The sequence below is a fragment of the Rhinoderma darwinii genome, chromosome 1, assembly GCF_050947455.1.
Source record: "Rhinoderma darwinii isolate aRhiDar2 chromosome 1, aRhiDar2.hap1, whole genome shotgun sequence".
Classification (NCBI taxonomy): Eukaryota; Metazoa; Chordata; class Amphibia; order Anura; family Rhinodermatidae; genus Rhinoderma; species Rhinoderma darwinii.
The window spans coordinates 375,378,510-375,398,533 of NC_134687.1; the positions used below are offsets into that span (position 1 = coordinate 375,378,510).

At 41.6% G+C, this 20,024-nt stretch overlaps 1 protein-coding gene across 3 annotated transcripts in view; it reads left to right on the forward strand.

Annotated features, from left to right (window-relative positions):
• Positions 1–18,972, forward strand: part of GDA (guanine deaminase) — a 65,011-nt gene extending 46,039 nt beyond the window's left edge. For all 3 annotated transcript variants that reach the window (XM_075828088.1, XM_075828099.1, XM_075828095.1), the window contains 6 exons: positions 724–821; positions 3,536–3,603; positions 3,710–3,961; positions 7,437–7,555; positions 8,049–8,076; positions 18,175–18,972. In XM_075828088.1, the coding sequence (XP_075684203.1) occupies positions 724–821; positions 3,536–3,603; positions 3,710–3,961; positions 7,437–7,555; positions 8,049–8,076; positions 18,175–18,245 (636 nt within the window). In that variant the 3' untranslated portion in view covers positions 18,246–18,972. The remainder of the gene's footprint in view (positions 1–723; positions 822–3,535; positions 3,604–3,709; positions 3,962–7,436; positions 7,556–8,048; positions 8,077–18,174) is intronic.
• Positions 18,973–20,024: the final 1,052 nt, after the last annotated feature.

The following is a 20,024-nucleotide window of genomic DNA, read 5'->3' on the forward strand; positions in this document are numbered from 1 at the left end:
AACCAACGGTTCTGTTGCACAATGGACGTCACCTGTTGCCGATGGAATCCATTGACTTTAATGGGTTCCGTCGCTGTGTCCGTGATTTTACAGACACAATAGCGCAGCATGCTGTGCTGTTGTCTCTGGTAATCTCCGGTAAATCCTGCCGGATCTGCAACGGAGGCCCCTAATGGAGCCTCCGACGCAGATGCGAACGAGACCATACTGTGTCAAAACTCTTGCAAAGGAATATATATATACAGTGAAGGAAATAAGTATTTGATCCCTTGCTGATTTTGTAAGTTTGCCCAAAATTCCATCTAACATGTGTGCAAACCTCATCATCAACTACAAAAAACGTCTGACTGCTGTGCTTGCCAACAACGGTTTTGCCACCAAGTATTAAGTCTTGTTTGCCAAAGGGATCAAATACTTATTTCTCTGTGCACAATGCAAATAAATATATTTAATTTTGACTATGTGATTTTCTGTGTTTTTTTTTAAATATAATCTATCTCTCACTGGTAAAATTAACCTAGCCTAAAAATTCGAGACTGTTCATGTCTTTGACAGTGGGCAAACTTACAAAATCAGCAAGGGATCAAATACTTATTTCCTTCACTGTATATTTATATTATATATATATATATATATATATATATATATATATATGTGTAATTACTAGCTAATATATATGTTATTGCTACATTTTCCTTTCCTTTTTTTTGTCTGTTATTTCAGACAGTAATGGCTCACGGCTGCTACCTGACTAATGAGGAGCTATGTGTATTTAGAGAAAGGGGCGCTGCAATATCACATTGCCCTAATTCAAATATTTCGTAAGTTTATTTCAGTATATAGAAATTACATGCAAAATATCTCATGTATGAGGCTCAGATATTATTGAACTGCATTAAAAAGGAGTGCTCTTCAACTACAATAGGGCAGCACATAGAAAGGAAAATTCTCGACAACTCCATCAAAGACTATCAACAGCTTATCCAATTAGTAAACCATAGAACCTAGGTTGCCAACCTGTAGTAAGTGTCAGGGTATGTTATTTTCGGACGTTTTTCGGGCCGTAAAAGGCCGAAAAACGGATGAAAAATCGGAAGCAGAACGCCTCCAAACATCAGCCCATTAATTTCAATGGAAAAAACGTCCCTCTGTTCTGACGGGTGCGTTTTTTTTAAAAAACGGTCGCGAAAAAGAAGTGCATGTCACTTCTTGAGACGTTTTTGGAGCCATTTTTCATTGACTCTATAGAAAAACAGCTCCAAAAACGGCCGTACAAAAAGCAGCAAAGAACGCAAGTGGCTTAAAAAATGTCTGAAAATCAGGAGCTGTTTTCCCTTGAAAACATCTCCGTATTTTCAGATGTTTTTTAGTAAGCGTATGAACATACCTTCACATGTAAATGCGGGAACAGAAATGAATGATTTTCAGTAAAAAAAGTCTGAATTATGAAAAGTAATAATATTTGAAAAAAATAATAAAAATGAGATAAAGTCATAATTACAAGATAGTAGATCGTTATTATGAAAAAAACATCACCACTTTTAAAAATGTGTATAAGAAATGCATTTCATAAAAAACATGAATAACAATTTGTAACAGCAAAAACTTTGAAAGAATCATGCCTTTCCAACATGTTGTGTGCCATGCAGTTTTCAGACAGCTTTTAACATCAAGGCACAAAACTGACACATGTGACTACACCATATCTTCTATTCTGTCTTACTATCTAATAACTATGACTATTTGTCTTATAATTTTGACTTGTATTTGTTGGCCCCAGCTTTGTTCTATTCTGTTAGGGAAAGTATAACAAGGGCTCAGATGTGACAAAGCATTGAAAGGTCTAAAAATGTAATACATACAGTTAGCTCCAGAATTATTTTGACAGTGACACAATCTTCATGATTTGGGCTCTGCATGCCACCACATTGGATTTGAAATGAAACAACTGAGATACAATTGAAGTGTAGACTTTCAGGTTTAATTCAAGCGGTTGAAGAAAAATATCCTGTGAAACGTTTAGGAATTGCAACCATTTTTCTACACAGCCTCCTCATTTCAGGGGCTCAAAAGTAATTGGACAAATTAACATTAACATAAATAAAATGTTGTTTTTTTTAATACTTTGTAGAGAATCCTTTCAGGCAATGACTGCCTGAAGTCTGGAACCCATGGACATCACCAAACGCTGGGTTTCCTTCTTTGTGATGCTTTGCCGGGCCTTTACTGCAGCTGTCTTCAGTTGTTGCTTGTTTGTGGGTCTTTCTGCCTTAAGTTTTGTCTTCAGCAAGTGAAATGCATGCTCGATCGGGTTGAGATCTGGAGATTGACTTGGCCATTGCAGAATATTCCATTTCTTTGCCTTAAAAAACTTCTGGGTTGCTTTCGCAAAATATTTTGTGTCATTATCCATCTGTACTGTGAAGCGACGTGCAATCAACCTTGATGCATTTGGTTGAATCTGAGCAGAAAGTATATCCCTGAACACTTCAGAATTCATCCGGCTGCTTCTGTCTTCAGTCTCATCATCAATAAACACTTGTGACCCAGTGCCTTTGGCAGCCATGCATGCCCATGCTATCACACGGCCTCCACCATGTTTTACAGAGGATATGGTGTGCTTGGATCATGAGCCGTTCCAGGCCTTCTCCACACTTTCTTCCTCCCATCATTCTATTACGGGTTGATCTTAGTTTCATCTGTCCAAAGAATGCTGTTCCAGAACTGGGCTGGCTTCTTTAGATGTTGTTTGGCAAAGTCTAATCTGGCCTTTCTATTTTTGAGGCTGATTAATGGTTTGCACCTTGTGGTGAACCCTCTGTATTTGCCCTCATGAAGTCTTCTCTTCATGGTAGACTTAGATACTGATACACCTACTTCCAGGAAAGTGTTCTTCAGTTGGGTAGATGTTGTAAAGGGTTTTTTCTTCACTATGGAAAGGATTATGTGATCATCCATCTCTGTTGTCTTCCGTGGACGTCCAGGCCTTTTGGAGTTCATGAGATCACCAGTGCGCTCTTTTTTTTCAGGAATGTACCAAACTGTTGATTTGGCCACTCCTAACATTTGTGCCATCTCTCTGATGGATTTCTTAATTTTTTTCAGCCTAACGATGGTCTTTTTCACTTGCATTGAGAGCTCCTTTGACCTCATGTTGTGGGTTCACAGCAACAGCTTCCAAATGTAAATGCCACACCTGGAATCAACTCCAGACCTTTTACCTGCTTAATTGATGATGGATTAATGAGGGAATAGCTCATGCAGCCCATTAAATAGTTTTTCAGATATTAGTCCAATTATATTTGGTCCCTTGAAAAAGAGGCAGCTAAATATTAAAGAGCTGTAAATCCTAAACCCTTCCTTAAATTAGGATGTGAATGCCCTCAAATTAAAGCTGAGAGTCTGCACTTTAAGCCCATATTCATTATATAACTGTATATTCAATATATTTTGGTAAACAGCTAAAATGTCAAAACTTGTGTCACTGTCCCAAATAATTCTGGACCTAACTGTATATCCATTCTGTTACTTTCAGATTGTGCAGTGGTCACCTTGATGTTCGTAATGCTCTGAATCACAGAGTTAAAATGGGGCTTGGGACTGGTAAGCTATTTAATATATATTTTTAGGGATGGTTGGGTGACATTGATCTATATTTTGTTGTCGTGAATTATTGTAAAAAGACATAACATAAATATATCTCCTTCAGATGTTGCTGGTGGGTATTCCATATCGTTACTTGATGCTATTCGGAAAGCAATAGAAACTTCAAAAATTATTTTCATGGAAAGATCAAAGAGCGAACGGGATAATAATGAAACACAAAACAAGCAGCAGGAAAACATGAAGCCAGATGAAGTGAACGAAGATACTCAAAATGGCCCCATGAAAACTGAAAATAATCATAATGTTTTAAGTTACAAGGAGGCATTCTGGCTAGCAACTCTGGGAGGAAGTGAAGGTAAGATAACAATTTATAAGACAACTTGATAAAAATCCCCTCCAGATCTAATTAGTAGACCTATAGATCTGCGGCTTGTCCACTCATTTTTCTAGGACAGTGATGCCTCTGGCCTCCCGCTTTGCAGGGAACTACAACACAACACCATACACTTTAATAATGGAGTTGTGTCCTTTCGTTTTCAGGATGTGCCACAACATTACAAGATGGGTATACTCATTTAAAATAAATGCGCACCTTTTAACACCATGCTATTAGTAGGTCCAATATTCTGTGTTTTTCATTGCTTAAAGGGAGTCTGTCACCAGAAATTTGCCTATCAAACCAGCAACAGAGTAATATAGTGTAGGCTCACCTGAATAAAAATGTTTTCCTTTTTCAGATGAGTGCCTCATTTGCAGTGAAAATCACTTTAATCAATATATGCAAATTAGATTTTTGGAGCAACGAGGTCGTCACCATTGCTCCAAACCGCTCTGTCTTCTATCCCCAGATCATCCCTCCCTCCCTTCTTTCTTTGATTGACCGGGGGCAGGCAGTGTAAAAGCCGAGTTCACGCCTGACCCTGTATTCTCCTGAACAGGCACGCGTGCCTCTTCATAATTGGTGCATGCGCAGTACACCCTTGATGTTTCACCGGTCTAATAGTCTGCACTGCGCATGCGCCAATTATGTCACACTACACCCGGAAAAAACAGACCTTGGCATTGCAGAGCAGAAGGTGGCTCAGCGCTGGTGGCTACTCTCTCTTCTGTTCTGCAATGCCGAGGTCCGACTCTTCTGGGTGTAGTATGACGTATTTGGCGCATGCCCAGAAGAGACGATTAGACCAGTGAAACGTCAAGGATGTACTGTGCATGCGCCGATTATGAAGCAGAGACGAACGCACGCGTTCAGGAGAATACACTGCCTGGCCCCTGTCAATCAAAGAAAAAAGGGAGGGAGGGATGGACTGGGGATAGAAGCCAAAGCATTTGGAGCAATGGTGATGGCATCGATCGTTGCTTCAAAAAGTTAATTTGCATATATTGAATAAAGTGATTTTCGCTGCAAAGGAGGCATTCAGCTGAAAAATGAAAAAAGTGTTAGATTCAGGTGAGGCTACACTATATTACTCTGTTGCTGGTTTGATAGGAAAATTTCTGGTGACAGACTCCTTTTAATATCGTTATAGTCGTCGGAGCTCAGTTTTTCAAAGAAAAAAGCTCCAAATCCCCTGTATAGCCACCACTAGGAGTAGATCAGGATCTCATTGCATACTGTTTTATTATTCAGCTAAATGTATTTATAATATACAGTAATTTTCTTAACTCCCCCTAGTGGTGGCAGCAAGTAGTCAGAATTTTATCAATTAACTCTATGACTATGCAGGCATTTGGACCTACACTACCGTTCAAAAGTTTGGGGTCACCCAGACAATTTTGTGTTTTCTTTGAAAACTCACACTTATATTTATCAAATGAGTTGCAAAATGACTAGAAAATATAGTCAAGACATTGACAAGGTTAGAAATAATGATTTTTATTTGAAATAATAATTTTCTCCTTCAAACTTTGCTTTCGTCAAAGAATGCCACATTTGCAGCAATTACAGCATTGCAGACATTTGGCATTCTAGCTGTTAATTTGCTGAGGTAATCCGGAGAAATTTCACCCCATGCTTCCAGAAGCCCCTCCCACAAGTTGGTTTGGCTTGATGGGCACTTCTTGCGTACCATACGGTCAAGCTGCTCCCACAACAGCTCTATGGGGTTGAGATCTGGTGACTGCGCTGGCCACTCCATTACAGATAGAATACCAGCTGCCTGCTTCTTCCCTAAATAGTTCTTGCATAATTTGGAGGTGTGCTTTGGGTCATTGTCCTGTTGTAGGATGAAATTGTCTCCAATCAAGCGCTGTCCACAGGGTATGGCATGGCATGGCAAAATGGAGTGATAGCCTTCCTTATTCAAAATCCCTTTTACCTTTTACCTTGTACAAATCTCCCACTTTACCAGCACCAAAGCAACCCCAGACCATCACATTACCTCCACCATGCTTGACAGATGGCGTCAGGCACTCTTCCAGCATCTTTTCAGTTGTTCTGTGTCTCACAAATGTTCTTCTGTGTGATCCAAACACCTCAAACTTCGATTTGTCTGTCCATAACACTTTTTTCCAATCTTTCTCTGTCCAATGTCTGTGTGCTTTTGCCCATATTAATCTTTTCCTTTTATTAGCGAGTCTCAGATATGACTTTTTCTTTGCCACTCTGCCCTGAAGGCCAGCATCCCGGAGTCGCCTCTTCACTGTAGACGTTGACACTGTACTATTTAATGAAGCTGCCAGTTGAGGACCTGTGAGGCGTCTTTTTCTCAAACTAGAGACTTTAATGTACTTGTCTTGTTGCTCAGTTGTGCAGCGGGGCCTCCCACTTCTCTTTCTACTCTGGTTAGAGCCTGTTTGTGCTGTCCTCTGAAGGGAGTAGTACACACCGTTGTAGGAAATCTTCAGTTTCTTGGCAATTTCTCGCATGAAACAGCCTTCATTTCTAAGAACAAGAATAGACTGTCGAGTTTCACATGAAAGCTCTGTTTTTCGAGCCATTTAGAGAGTTTAATCGAACCCACAAATGTAATGCTCCAGATTCTCAACTAGCTCAAAGGAAGGTCAGTTTTATAGCTCCTCTAAACAGCAAAAATTGTTTACAGCGGTGCTAACATAATTGCACAAGGGTTTTCAAGTGTTTTCGAATCATCCATTAGCCTTCTAACACAGTTAGCAAACACAATGTACCATTAGAACACTGGAGTGATGGTTGCTGGAAATGGGCCTCTATACACCTATGTAGATATTGCATTAAAAACCAGACGTTTGCAGCTAGAATAGTCATTTACCACATTAACAATGTATAGCGTGTATGATTAATTTAATGTTATCTTCATTGAAAAAACTGTGCTTTTCTTTCAAAAATAAGGAAATTTCTAAGTGACCCTAAACTTTTGAATGGTAGTGTATGTGCCCAAAAAAATTATTATTTAAAATAGAATTTTAAACCTATTTAGAAAAAAAACAAAAACAACAACTATATGATATTAAAGGGTGGACATTCCCTTTAAATTTGTAAATCAGTGACTAGAAAAATGCTCAGGTTTAATACGTGTCTGTGCAGACACATTATTACATAAAAGTAAACGTTGTGAGATCAAACAATGCTGCCTGATAAATGTCTAAATACACATGTCAATAGAAATACATTTTCTATCTGCCAATACGTCACTCACAAGGCAATTTCGAAGCAATAGATGTTGTCCAAAGTGTATCTTGTTCTGAAATGGATCCATCCACATTTGGATGTTCTCTGTCAATTGGCCAAGTCATGCTCTGAACTGTTCTATTAAAGCTTCTTTTCTTCTGCATATATATTAATTCAGAGCAGTATATGCAGTGTTTAAATGATAATGGATAAGATTCTTATCTTCTTCATTTCTTCACAGCTTTGGGAATTGACCACATAACCGGGAACTTTAAAGTTGGCAAGGAATTTGATGCACTGATAATCAACCCTGAGGCCAAAGACAGCCCATTTGAAGTCAATTCTCATGTCTCAAAAGAGGTATTATTTCATTATTCGTATGTTTAGTTGCACGTCTGAAAGATATTATTTCTATATTGTTGTATATTTATTCTTAGAAGTGAAATATACTGCCAAGACTTTTGCCACTTTGTACACTTAAAAAGTGTTTTAAAACAAAGTTCCTTTTTTAAAAACTTCGTAGCCCCCTCTCCAATCTGTACAGTGTATATTTGGTCCAATTTTAAGTTGTTCAATGTTGTTGTTTTTTATATTTAGCGCTCCTTTCATAATTCTGCTGATCACCCTCGGAAACAGGCAACATTTTTGTTCCTCTCTGCTGGCAAAATTTTGTCAGGGAAACAGCAGAATTCAGAATTTTGCTTTATATGGGAACGGAGAAGTAAACATGTTTCACAAAATCAGTACAAGATAACTGAAGGAAAATATTTATAAAGCTATCAAATATTTTTATGCACATTTAATCTGTGGAATTTTCTTTTAATTTCTCACAGTTTTTTTTCATTATTATTAGGAAATGTTGCAGAGGTTCCTTTATCTTGGTATGTATGTGAATATTTCTATCACTATAACTAAAATAAAAAAATCATTTTTCAGAATACTTTAGGGCCTATTCAGACAAGTGTTCGTCACGTCCATGTACTGTTCGACTGGAGAACAGACAGCACATGGACTGGACACTGACACATTAAAGTCAATGGGCTAATCCACATGTCCAATTTTTTGAACAGACTTTCGGTCCGTGTAGTGAAAATCGCAGCATGCACTACTTTGGTCTAATTCTTGCACTAAACTCGCACATTCAAGTCAATGGGTATGTGAAAAAATTGGATATCACACACATACCATCTGAGTGCCATAGTTTTTTCACGGATGGGGTGCTAGGAGACGCTGAAAAGAAAGCAGCAATGATTTATTGATGGTACAAGGACAGGAAAATCGGACACAATACTGATTGAACTGATGTAAAATTGTCAGTTTTTCCAAAATGAACACAGACGAGTTTTACAATGCTCGTCTAAATACAGCCTTATACTTTTATTTTTTTTTGGTTTCTGAAGGCAAAAATGAAGGGGTACAATATAAGGAAAAATACAAAAGTGAATATTAATATTTCAACAGATTTTTCCCTGGAAACATGATAATAAAAGGAAAAAAACACTGAATTTCTCTGTGAAATTATTTAAAGGGTTTTTCCAGGCATTAAAAAAACAAACAATAAAAAATTATAATTTTCAGCTGCTAATGGCATAAAATAACAAATAGGCACCTACTCGCCCTTTAAATTCCCTACTGCCCAAGTGCCAACAGTCCTACGGTTACCCGTCTTTTTCTGTTTACATCACTGCAGTAATGACATGCTATACCAGCACATACAGTGTCACGTTGGGTTCGTGGACCCACTGGGCTGTACCGCCTTGACGGTATGGCAGCTGGCAAACAGGGCGCAGGTCACAGTCTATAGTTCGTATAGTGTACCTGTGGCAGCTCGGACAGTAGCAGGGCAGGCCCGGTTGGGACTGGGCTGCAGACAGACGACAGGCGCGGTGTAGCAGGATAGGCGTGGAATGCAGCACAGCACGACTACAGCTCAGCACGGCACTTGACCAGGATAGCACGGGATACAGGATACAGGTACGAGAAAAACTGGGTACTGGAAAACACTAGGAAGAACATTTGCATAGGCAAACTTTGGGTATGACAACAACGCTTAGACATGGGTGGAAGGGGCTGGGTCATTCTTATAATCCAGGGTACTCATGGGCTAATTTTACATTAAACTACCTACGGGACCCAGCCGAGGTAAGCGGAAGTGAGTGCTGGCGTCTCCTGAAAAGGAGACTGGGGCCAGCGCTTGCAGACCCATGGCTGCAGCCGTCAGTAGGTGAGTGAACCTGACGGTCCGCGGCCATGGGCATGACAGTATCCCCTCTCTTATGCCCCCTCTTCTTGGGACCAGAGCGAGAGAGAAACTTCTTCAGAAGGATAGGAGCATTGAGGTTCTCCTCTGGCTCCCAGGACCTCTCTTCAGGACCAAACCCCTTCCAATCCACCAAATAAAAAGTTCTCCTTCTTACTCTCTACGTGTCCAAGATATCCTTAACCTTGAAGGTGTCTGAAGGACCGCTGCAGGGCTAGGAGTCTTGGTATAGCGGATCAAAACCACCGGCTTCAGGAGGGAGACATGGAAGGAATTGGGGATCTTGAGGGTAGGAGGCAGCCGAAGCTTGTAGACGACAGGGTTAATCTGCTGTAGGATCTCGAAGGGTCCGAGGAACCTGGGAGCAAATTTGTATGATGGCACCCTCAGTCGGATATTCCTAAAGGACAGCCAGACCTTCGTGCCAGGAAGAAACTGAAGAGGTTCTCTTCGCCTTATGTCTGCCTTCCGTTTCATGCGGTTGACTGTCAGTAGGATGGAGGATCGAGTCTGCTGCCAGATCTTCAGGAAGTCCCTAAAAGCAGTGTCAGCTGCTGGTACCTTGGATGTAAACAATGAAGAATGGTGCATTCCTTGTGGACTCATTGGTGTGATTGTTATATGAGAACTCAGCCCATGGAAGCAGCTGCACCCAGTCATCATGCTGCTTGGAGATGAAGTGGCGTAGGTAGTTCTCCATTATCTGATTGATCCTCTCGACCTGGCCATTGGATTGAGGATGGTAGGCTGAGGAAAAGTCCAACTTCACACTGAGGAGTCCGCAGAGGGCTCTCAAGAACTTCGAGGTGATCAGACACAATATGCCGCGGCAAGCTGTGCAGGCAGAAGATGTGATGGGTGAAGAGGTTGGCCAGTTGAGGAGCAGAAGAAAGACCGGTCAGTGGAACGAAGTGGGCCATCTTTGAAAATCGGGCCACTACCACCCAGACAGCACTGCATCCAGCAGAGAGAGGCAGGTCAGTGATAAAGTTCATAGATATATGCTGCCAGGGAGCATCGGACACAGGCAATGGCTGGAGCAGGTAAGCAGGTCTGGAGTGATCGACCTTGTTAGCTGCACACACTGAGCAGGAAGAAAGAAAGTCCATAATGTCTTTGGGCAGCGAGAGCCACCAGAAATGACGGGCAATCAGATCACAGGTCTTGACCTGCCAGTCTAGAGGAGTGTCCCCAGTGGAGGATTCTCCCTCTGTCAGCCAGGAGCACAAAAGTCCTCCCTGGAGGAATGTCCCCAACTTGCAGGGGGTTGACAGAGACAATGCAAGACGGATCAATAATGTTCTGTAGAATTTCCATGATGTCTTCTGTCTCGAAAGACCTGGACAAGGTATCTGCCCTCAAATTTTTGTCAGCCGGGCGATAATGGAGCTCAAACTAGAACCTGGTAAAGAACAGAGCGACCACCTGGCCTGATGAGGATTCAGCCTTTGGGCCGTCTGGAGATAGGTGAGATTCTTGTGGTCCGTAAAAATTAGGATGGGATAAGCTGCGCCCTCTAGTAGATGTCTCCGCTCCTCCAGAGCCAATTTGATGGCCAGTAACTCCCGATCCTCAATCGTTTAGTTGCGTTCTGTGGAGAAAAGCTTAGAGAAATTGCCCTTGGAACCTCTCTGGAACAGGTGTGCACCAGCACCAACAGAGGAGGCGTCCACCTCCAACGAGAACTGTAGAGAAACATCTGGATGATGGAGGATAGAGGCTGACGTGAAGGCACTCTTCCAGGTATTGAATGCGGACTCTGCCTCAGCAGTCCACACCTTGGCATTCATGCCCTTCTTGGTGAGGTTAGAGATAGGAGATGTCAGTCAGGAGAAGTTTGGGATGAACTGTCTGTAAAAATTGGCGAATCCCAGAAAGCGCTGTATAGCCCTCGAGCCTTGAGGGCGTGGCCATTCCAGGACGGACTTTACCTTTTCAGGATCCATCTTGAGACCTCGATTCGAGACGATGTAGCCCAGGAAGGGTAGAGCATCTTTCTCAAACACGCACTTCCCAAACTTAGCGTACAGACGATTCTCCCTTAACCGCAGCAAAACTTGACGGACATGTCTCTGATGGGTCATAGGATCTGGAGAAAAAAAATCAAGATGTCATCAAGATAGAACACAACACAAACATAGAGGAGGTCAAAGAAGATGTCATTAACGAACTCCTGAAAGTCCACGGGAGTATTACACAGGCCGAATGGCATAACTAGATATTCATATTGTCCATCACGGGTGTTAAATGCAGTCTTTCATTCGTCACCCCAGCCAATCCGGATTAGGTTGTTGGACCCACGCAGGTCTAGTTTGGAAAAAATCTTGGCACCACGTATACGATCAAACAGCTCTGAGATCAATGGCAACGGATACTTATTTTTCACCGTGATCTGGTTGAGACCCCGGTAGTTGATACAGGGATGCAGGGAACCATCCTTTTGCTTGACGAAGAAGAACCCGGCTCCTGCCGGGGAGGAAGACTTCCGTATGAAGCCCCGCTCCAAGTTCTATTTAACATAGGCGGACATGGACAGAGTCTCTGGCAAGGAGAGAGGATATACCCTACAACGGGGATGGTATGCACCAGGAATCAGCTCGATAGGACAGTCATACGCCCGGTGTGGGGGCAGCGTCTCCGCCTCCCTATTGCTGAAGATGTCCGAAAATGCAGCATAAGGACCAGGCAATCCTGCCAATGACTGAGGCAGAGGAGGCTGAGCTGAACGGATCTGGCCCAAGCAACTGTTGTGACACTCGGGGCCCCACTGGAGAACCTCTCCAGAGTGCCAGTCCAGGACTGGGGCATGTAGTCGGAGCCTAGGCAGGCCCAGCAGCACGGGGTTAACGGCCTTGGACAAGACAAAGAACGATAGCAGCTCGGAGTGGAGAGCCCCCATTTGGAGCCTCAGCGGCTTGGTCACAGCTATAACTGTGTCTGGCAGAGGTAGTCCATTTACCGATGCAACCATCAACGGCCTCTCCAGAGGGGTAGTGGGTAATTGAAGAAGATCCATCAGGTCTCTACAAATGAAATTAGCAGCGGATCCAGAGTCCAGATACGCAGAGACCCGATGCGTTTTCTCGCCGGACACTATGGTCACGGTTATGGACAATTTAGATGGAAGTACTTCTTTACCCAAGGTTGTCTCTCCTATCAACCCAAGGCTTTGGGGCTTTTGGGGACACAGACGCACAAGATGGCCTCCGAGGCCGCAATATAGACAGAGTCCCAAAGTGCATCTGTATTGTCTCTCCTGGGTAGATAGCTTACACTGATCCATCTTCACAGACTCCTTAGGAGGATCGGCATCTGAGGACAGCAGAGGTTGCCGCAAGGTAGGGACCGGACTAGGAAGGCCTCCCTCCCGACAAGCTTCTTGGAGTCGTTCTCGGATCCTTATATCAATCCGGGCGGACAGAAGGATGAGGTCATCCAGGGTAGACGGTAGATCTCGTAGATCTCGAGCGGCAAGTTCGTACTTAATCTTAGGAGACAAATCCCTACCAGAATGGGCCTCATTGTTCCATAACAGTTCTCCCGCCAGGGTGCGGGAGTGGATGGCGTACTCGCTCACGGAGGTGTCTCCTTGGTGTAGGTTCAGCAAGGAACCGCTGCAGATGAGACTCGACAAGGCTCCTCAAACACCGTGTGAAATGTCTGGAGGAAACCCTGGAAGTCACGGGTCTCTGGTCCTTGTCTCTCCCAGATAGGATTCGCCCATGCAAGGGCCTTGCCAGTGAGGAGAGAGATGATGAAAGCGACCCTTGCGCCATCAGACGAAAATGCACTTGCATACAGACTGAAGTGGATCTGGCACTGGTTCAAAAATCCACGACAGGTACCTGCGTCTCCATCATAGTGGTCAGGAAGTGGCAAAGAAAAACGGGGATCAACACTGCCAAGAGGTGTAGTCTGAGGATCAACACTGCCAGGAAGTGTAGTAGGAGGAACGGCAGCTAGTGCCTCCTGCCGACGTGCAATAATGTTCAAGGCCTGGGGGAGTTGGTCCTGTTAAGACCGGAGGTCTAGCATATCCGCACGCATCTCTTGTGACGTCATCTTGGTCTTGGATCGACCAACGGGGTCCATGGCCTGAGAAACTGTCACATTGGGTTCGCGGACCCACTGCACCGTACCGCCTTGATGATATGGCAGCTGGCCATACCCGTGACAGCTCAGACAGTAGCAGGGCAGGCTCGGTTGGGACTAGGCACCAGACAGATGACAGGCGTGGTGTAGCAGGACAGGCGTGGAATACAGCACAGCACGGCTACAGCTCAGCACGGCACTTGATCAGGATAGCACGGGATACAGCTATGGGGAACACTGGGAACTGGAAAACACTAGGAGACGATTTGCATAGACAAACTTTGGGTATGACAACAACGCTCAGGCATGAAAGGAAGGGGCTGGGCCCTTCTTATAGTCCAGGGTACTCATGGGCCAATTTTACATTAAACTCCGGTGTGTGAGCTGCCCCTTTAAGAGCGGGCACGAGCGTGCGCACGCACCCTACCGGACCCATGGAACCCGCGGAAGTAAGCACTGGCGTCTCCTGAGAAGGAGACTGGGGCCAGCGCTCGCAGACCCATGGCTGCGGACGTCAGGAAGTGAGTGCACCTGACGGCCCGTGGCCATGGCCATGACATACAGTTAGGTCCAGAATTATTTGGACAGTGACACAAGTTTTGGCATTTTAGCTGTTCACCAAAACATATTGAATATACAGTTATATAATCAATATGGGCTTAAAATGCACACTCTTAGCTTTAATTTGAGGGTATTCACATGTATACACACTTTAATATGTAGCTGCCTCTTTTTCAAAGGTAATTCAACAAATATCTCAAAAGCTATTTAATGAGCTACATGGGCTATTCCCTTGTTAATCCATCATCAATTAAGTAGGTAAAAGGTCTGGAATCGATTCCAGGTGTGGCATTTGCATTTGGAAGCTGTTGCTGTGAACCCACAACATGAGGTCAAAGGAGCTCTCAATGCAAGGGAAATAGACTAGCGTTAGGCTGAAAAAAAATGAAGAAATCCATCAGCGAGATAGCACAAATGTTAGGAGTGGCCAAATCAACAGTTTGGTACATTCTTGAAAAAAAAGAGCGCACTGGTGATCTCGTGAACTCCAAAAGGCCTGGACATCCATGGAAGACAACAGTGGTAGACCATCGCAGAATCCTTTCCATGGGAAAAACCCCTTCACAACATTTACCCAAGTGAAGAACACTCTCATGGAAGTAGGTGTATCAGTATCTAAGTCTACCATAAAGAGAAGACTTTATGAGAGCAAATACAGAGGGTTCACCACAAAGTGCAAACCATTAATCAGCCTCAAAAATAGAAAGGTCATATTAGACTTTGCCAAACAATATCTAAAGAAGCCAGCCCAGTTCTGGAAAAGCATTCTTTGGACAGATGAAACGAAGATCAGACTGTACCAGAATGATGGGAGGAAGAAAGTATGGAGATGGATTGGAACGGCTCATGATACAAAGCACACCATATCCTCTGTAAAACATGGTGGAGGCAGTGTGATGGCATGGGCATGCATGGCTGCCCAAGGCACTGGGTCACTAGTGTTTATTGATGATGTGACTGAAGACAGAAGCAGACGCATGAATTCTGAAGTATTCAGGGATATACTTTCTGCTCAGATTCAACCAAATGCAGCAAGGTTCATTGGACGTCAGTACACAGTACAGATGCATAATGACACAAAATATTCTGCGAAAGCAACCCAGAAGTTTTTTAAGGCAAAGAAGTGGAATATTCTGCAATGGGCAAATCAATCACTAGATCTCAACCCGATCGAGCATGCATTTCACTTGCTTAAGACAAAACTTAAGGCAGAAAGACCCACAAACAAGCAACAACTCAAGACAGCTGCAGTAAAGCCCTGGCAAAGCATAACAAAGGAGGAAACCCAGCATTTGGTGATGTCCATGGGTTCCAGACTTCAAGCAGTCATTGTCTGCAAAGGGAGAATATGAAGAAAACTCAAAAACTCAAAAGTAATTGTCAAGTTAACATTACCATAAATAAAATGTATTTTTTTAATACTTTGTAGAAACTTGTAGTACTTTGTTGTGCTCACCTTGTGAAGTTGTACAGCCAGGTACAACTCTGTGAAAGGCATAAACAATTGAATCACTGATAATGCTGCAGCCAGGTCCAATAACGCAACAGGGATTGTTGCCAAATGGAAGGGAGAATATGAATAAAAAAGTCGAGGACCACAAAAAGGCGCTGCTAATCCAAACAGTTGTGGTAAAGTGAATATATATTTAAAATGTAGTAATTGAGAATTAATAGTACAAAGTGCAAAGGGCTACGCGTTTCGACGCTGGAAAAGTTTCTTCATCAGGCCTAATAATCATAAAAGCAGAGGAGGGGACAACGTAAATACAAATAGATGATGCACACAACATAGAAAAAAGCAGAGAAAAAAACGCCAAAATGACAGGTCAAAGATCATATATGACATCACAAAGGGGTCATCACAAATAAGGTCAGATGTATAGCATAGAAACCAGCAAGAAAAACATACATATCTGTTATTTTTCTTATTTCTTAATTCCCAGTTAAAAACATTAAAATCTGAAACAAAATTTCTATTTTGCATTCAAATAATAATAAAATGTATAATTTAAAAATACATTAATATTATAATAAATCGTATTTACAAAATAAAACGAACTGTGAAGGAACTTTGATAATAGTTTTGAAAGGATTGAACACTAGTGCACCATATTCTGATAAATATCTGTGTAATAAGACTAAACAAGATCCAAAAGGAGCTAAACACAGGCGGCGCTGACATAGCGTACCTGGCTTTTTTCTATGTATTGTGCATCATCTATTTGTATTTAAGCTGTCCCCTCCTCTGCTTTTATGATTATATGGCCTGATGAAGACGCTTGTCCAGCGTCGAAATGTGTAGCCCTTTGCCCTTTGTACTATTAATTATCAATTATTACATTTTGAATATATGTCCACTTTACAACTGTTTGGATTAGCAGCGCCATTTTGTGGTCCTCGACTTTTTTCTTCATATTCTCCTTTCCATTTGGCAACAATCCCTGTTGCGTTATTGGACCTGGCTGCAGCATTATCAGTGATTCAATTGTTTATGCCTTTCACAGAGTTGTACCTGACTGTACAACTTCACAAGGTGAGCACAACACTGTTCTCTCCTGTTTTCATCATCCCTGCTTGGGTAATCCACACCATGTGGCGCCGTGTTATGTTTTTTTCTCTTTTAGCTTGATTGCCTGCAAAGGATTCTCTACAAAGTATTAAAAAAATACATTTTATTTATGGTAATATTAATTTGACAATTACTTTTGAGCCCCTGAAATGAGGAGACTGAGTAGAAAAATGGTTGCAATTCCTAAACGTTTCACAGGATATTTTTGTTCAACCCCTTGAATTAAACCTGAAAGTTTACACTTCAATTGCATCTCAGTTGTTTCATTTCAAATCCAATGTGGTGGCATGCAGAGCCCAAAAAGGCGAGGACCAAAAATTACTAGCAGTGTACTCACTGCGGTATTTGAGTCACTCGCTAATTTACATTCAGGTCCCCCATCGCTGTACTCCATGTGCCTGCTGTACTACTGCTCCTGCTTGTACATGGAGTACAGCGGGGTCGGTCACATAACAAAGAGTCATATCGTCATCAAATAAGGCTGTGAAACTAGACTTCCGGTCCCCGACATCGCTATAAAAATCTAGGAAAATCTCAGAATCTTCGCGACGGGGGACTGGAACGTATATTAGCATACTTACATACTACAGGGAGTACACTGCCAATAATTTTTGGTCCCCACATAACCCCTTTAAGGTAAATTTTACCATTCTTGCCACCACTGCAGGGAGCTTGCGGCATACTGTTTTACTATTCATTTCAATGTATGAAGCATATTCAGTAAGCTCCTAAGATCCCTTTAACATCACGCTCGCTGGAGTTCACCATCAGGCATCTGGCAAAGCAGTTTTCACTGCTTTTCATCTACTTTATTATTCATCAACAGCAGTTTTTACTGCTCTTAATATTTGCTCTTAATATCGATCTCCTGAGGATCCCCCAAATGTTTGGGTGTGAAAAGCGTAGAGATAACAGATCTATAAGGTGAGATAATGGTCCAATTTTAGATACTATTGTTAATGTGAACACTACCATTCAATGTTCACATTAAGGGGTGCAATCAGTTACCAGGTAGTATAGAGAGGCTATATCAACTAATTGAGTAAAGGCTCTGTTCTTTTTTCATCAACCACCACTCTATACTCAATTCTATTGTCTTACGCCTGTTTACACAGGGTTAGATAGTGGTATAGGTAGCTGGTCTGACGTGCATGCCCAGTAACTTTGTTTGTGGTGGATGTCACAATTTATTTTGATATGTATTGAATAAAATTAATTTTTTTTCTTCCTATCACTATAGTCACATTCAGCCAGTGATTTTTATAGTAAAAGCGGATATACTTAATTCAGTGATACAAAAAAAAAAGCAATTGGCGTCTAAGGGTATACATTCACTAAACATTGCCGGGACAGGGAGAAGTTTTTTTTCAGTCACAATCGAATGCGGTTTACTTTTGATATGGTGCACTATAGTAATGTTATTATTTCTATGATGAATATGTATTGACTATTATGTTTTTCTTATCAATTGTTTACTTTATCTTTGATTTACTTTAGGTGACGACAGGAACATCAAATCTGTTTATGTGGCTGGAATATGTGTGGTTCCATTCCCTAGCAATACCTAGAGTGATAGTAACTAATATTTTACTTGAATGAAATATGAGATTTACTTTTAATGGGGGCATTACTAACAGGTTAATAATATTACACTTTTGTTTGAATATTTCCTTATTGTAACATAGTGATTTATACAACTTATGAAATATTCTTAAAAGGGACTAGTTACAGATCTGAGATTTATTACCGATTTTTGACTGATTCTTTCTTTTTACATTGTTTAATGTTACAGTTTATGTGTTTTATCTCTGATGAATTCTTCAGTGATTTATCTTACTTACTGTTCTTTTGTTTGCACACTTGAGTTGTAAGCGTAACTCCCACTTCAACTCTAACAAAACATGCTGTTAACTGTAATAAAAAATGACCTGTGTTGTTATAACTCACTTCAGAGAATCAGTTTTTCCCCCATGTCTGTCTTCACCCTTCTTCTGCTCAAATAATTTCAAAATAATGGCCAAGGGGACATTCTTTGAACCTATTGCGTATGCTAGCAAGAGGGCTGCTTTCCCTCTGTTGCTAAAAATTATGTGCCTCAGTTGTGAGTGTGCACAGATCCTCGACCATTCCCGATCTTTCCCTTTGACTTGAATTTAAATAGTTCATAAATCTAAAGTGGTTGGTGCACTTTAAAATATTTTATTCTACACATTGTAAAATGTAATAATCAATCCACCATAATGAATGTCTTCAATATGTAGATATAATAAAAAAAATACATTTAAATTATAATAATTGTTGTGTTTTGTGCTGTATTAATTGTATACATGTATTGGAGAGTATACCTATTTTTTGATAAGAGAAAGTTGGATGTTATGAGATGATGATGATGAGAGAGAGAGAGAGAGTGACAAGATGATAAGATGGATCAAAAGCAATGTCAGAAAATATATTCTACTGAAAGAGTAGTAGATACTTGAAACAAAAGTCTGCAGATATGATTGGAAAATCAACAGTAAGTGAATTTAAATTTGCCTGGGATAAACATATATCTAACCTAAGATCAAAATAAAAGGAACTAATATAAGGGCAGACTAAATGTACCATGTGGTCATTTTCTGCCATCAGTCTTCTGACACAGTAGAGCAGAGAGGCTATGCACCAGCTAAGTGCAGACCCCATCGGGTATCCTCTTCTAGCAGCAATGTTTCTAGTGGAAACCATATTTTTCCCTACGTAATCTGACAGAACAATCTATGTGCCTTAGTATGAAATTACAAAACTCAATTTGCCTATAAGGCAACTAACCCTATTTTCGACACTACTAACAGAAGATATTGAATTGTTCTATTCACATAATTCCTAATAATGAAACTAACCTTTAGTAAAGGCACATAGCCTATATTCTAAAAATAACCTTTGAGCCCAGAAACTTTACCACTCATATAGATGTAATGGTCAGTCTCTGCTAACAGCAGTAGAAGTAATATACTGTCTGTACTAGAGGGAATTTTCGGCAGACCGCTATCCCAGAATTGATTCTCAGCTGATAGTATGTTAAAAACATTCAACAAAGCCCCCCGACGTGTTTTGGCCGAGATGGCATTATCAAGGGTACAATGGGGCAATGGCTTTCCTGTACCCCAGAGGAGGCCATCTTTGCGAAACATGTTGGGGTTCTTTGTTGAATGTTTTTAACTGGTTCCCGACCGGTGGCTGTATTTTTACGGCCAGCGGTCAGGGTGCTTAAAACCCGAGCCATAGACTTTTTATGGCTCGGGTTTTAACTTGCTGCCCGCGCGATGGGGCAGCTGAATGTCGGGTCTCTGGCTGTCAGTGACTGCCGG